We start from the raw sequence: 1,627 nt of genomic DNA on the forward strand, positions 1-1,627 counted from the left end.
AAAACATTCCCCACGAGCAAGGATTTAGCCTACAGGCTCTTCAGAGTCCAGTCGTGGGCCAGTTGTACTTCAAACAGCATATATAATGGTGCATAACATGTAGCTGTTAGCTCAGATCATTCCCCATTTGAGGCCGACCCTGGATCTTATCCTTTACAAAGGCTTTCCACCCCCACCGTAAATATTAAGGAAAAAATAAATGCCTTCAAAAATTAGAAGACCAAAAGAAAAAAAAAATGGCCACTTACAACGTTCCTGAACAAATTGACCATTTTCACTTGTTCTGCTCCTGTATACATCATCTACACTATTTTCACACCTAAAAGTTACTGTCTGGCTAATATTTCAAAATTTAAATCTATGATTTTCGTGACCGTGCAGGTAATTGGGAAGTGATCTCTTTTGCACCGTTGAGGAAAAGAAGCAGAAGCTGCAGTCCTCGGGCGGGGGTGGGGGGGAATCCTGGAAGGAAAAATCTTTCGGAGGGGAGGAAACAAGTGCCGGGAAAGGAACGACGGAAAGAAAGGATGCTGCAAATGCTAACTAGGTTATTCCTACCGCAAAGTTATGGCATTTTCTTTTGCCAAGAGGCTCTCCAGTCCCAGCTCTGAGGTGAGCAATGCCTCAGCCTGGGAAGTATCTGCAGCGTTCGAACAAATCAGCGAGGGGAAGGAGCAGCGCCAGGAGGTACTTAAGGAGAAAAAAAATTCTATCAGTGTGGAGCCAACCTTTCCCTGCTGCCACCCAGTGTGGAAATTCCGGGCAGTCACCCTGCCCTTACACACGCACAGGCGCTCACACTTTGCTGCACTAGGCATTCAATAAGCCAGCATTGAGAGAACGACACGTTCACGATGTCCCCGCCACCCCCGCGTGCGCGCGCGCACACACACACACACTCGCTTCCCATCCCTTCCACGTTCTGCAAACGGTCGCAGCACCGTGGCCCGCGTGCCAGGGAACCTCGGTGACCACCGGGGCGATTCCTCCTCCCCTCCGCAGCACCCTGACTTGGGGGAGATGGGAGGGGGGGGCCGCGTCCCGCACCTCCTCCGGGACCAGCCGACCGCGGCGCGCTCTACGCCAAGTAGGCGAGTACCGGGGTTGCGCGACAGCGCGCGGTTCCAGCCCGCAAGCCGGGGAAACCGCGCCGCGGCGGAATTCCCGGCGACAGCCCTCGTCCCGGGGCCCCACAGGCCCCCCGGCCCGCACCACCAACCACCCCCAGGGGCGATCCGGAAGGCGCAAGCCCCGCCACGGGTCAGGCCGGACGGGCCCTCCTCCGGGACTCCGGCGGCTGCGAGGCGCCGGTCCTCGGCGCCCCGGGACCGGAGGCTGCGCGCCTCCCGCCCGCTCTCAGAGCTCCCGCCGCGCTCCGGCCCCGGCTTCCCCCACGCGCGCACGGACACGCACCCTTCCCTCCCGTCGCCCCCACACGGCTCCCCCGGGGCCCCGGGGGCACCTCGCCCCGCCCGCGCGCCCCCGCCGCTCTGCCCGGCCCCGGCCCCCGGGGGAAACGCGGGCTGCGTGCCGCTTACAGTTCGCAGGAACTGGATCTCGTCCTCGCCCTCGCCCCCATCGGCCATGGCTCCGCGCCTTCTCGCCGGGGCTGGCTCCCGAGCCCCGC

The 1,627-nt window shown here is 60.8% G+C and overlaps 1 protein-coding gene across 13 annotated transcripts in view; it reads right to left on the reverse strand.

Annotated features, from left to right (window-relative positions):
• Nucleotides 1-1,621, reverse strand: part of RYR2 (ryanodine receptor 2) — a 768,472-nt gene extending 766,851 nt beyond the window's left edge. For all 13 annotated transcript variants that reach the window (XM_040464903.1, XM_040464902.1, XM_040464892.1 and 10 more), the window contains exon 1: nt 1,539-1,621. In XM_040464903.1, the coding sequence (XP_040320837.1) occupies nt 1,539-1,586 (48 nt within the window). In that variant the 5' untranslated portion in view covers nt 1,587-1,621. The remainder of the gene's footprint in view (nt 1-1,538) is intronic.
• Nucleotides 1,622-1,627: the final 6 nt, after the last annotated feature.

Source organism: Herpailurus yagouaroundi, unplaced genomic scaffold, assembly GCF_014898765.1.
Source record: "Herpailurus yagouaroundi ecotype Mexico unplaced genomic scaffold, PumYag 530, whole genome shotgun sequence".
Taxonomy (NCBI): Eukaryota; Metazoa; Chordata; class Mammalia; order Carnivora; family Felidae; genus Herpailurus; species Herpailurus yagouaroundi.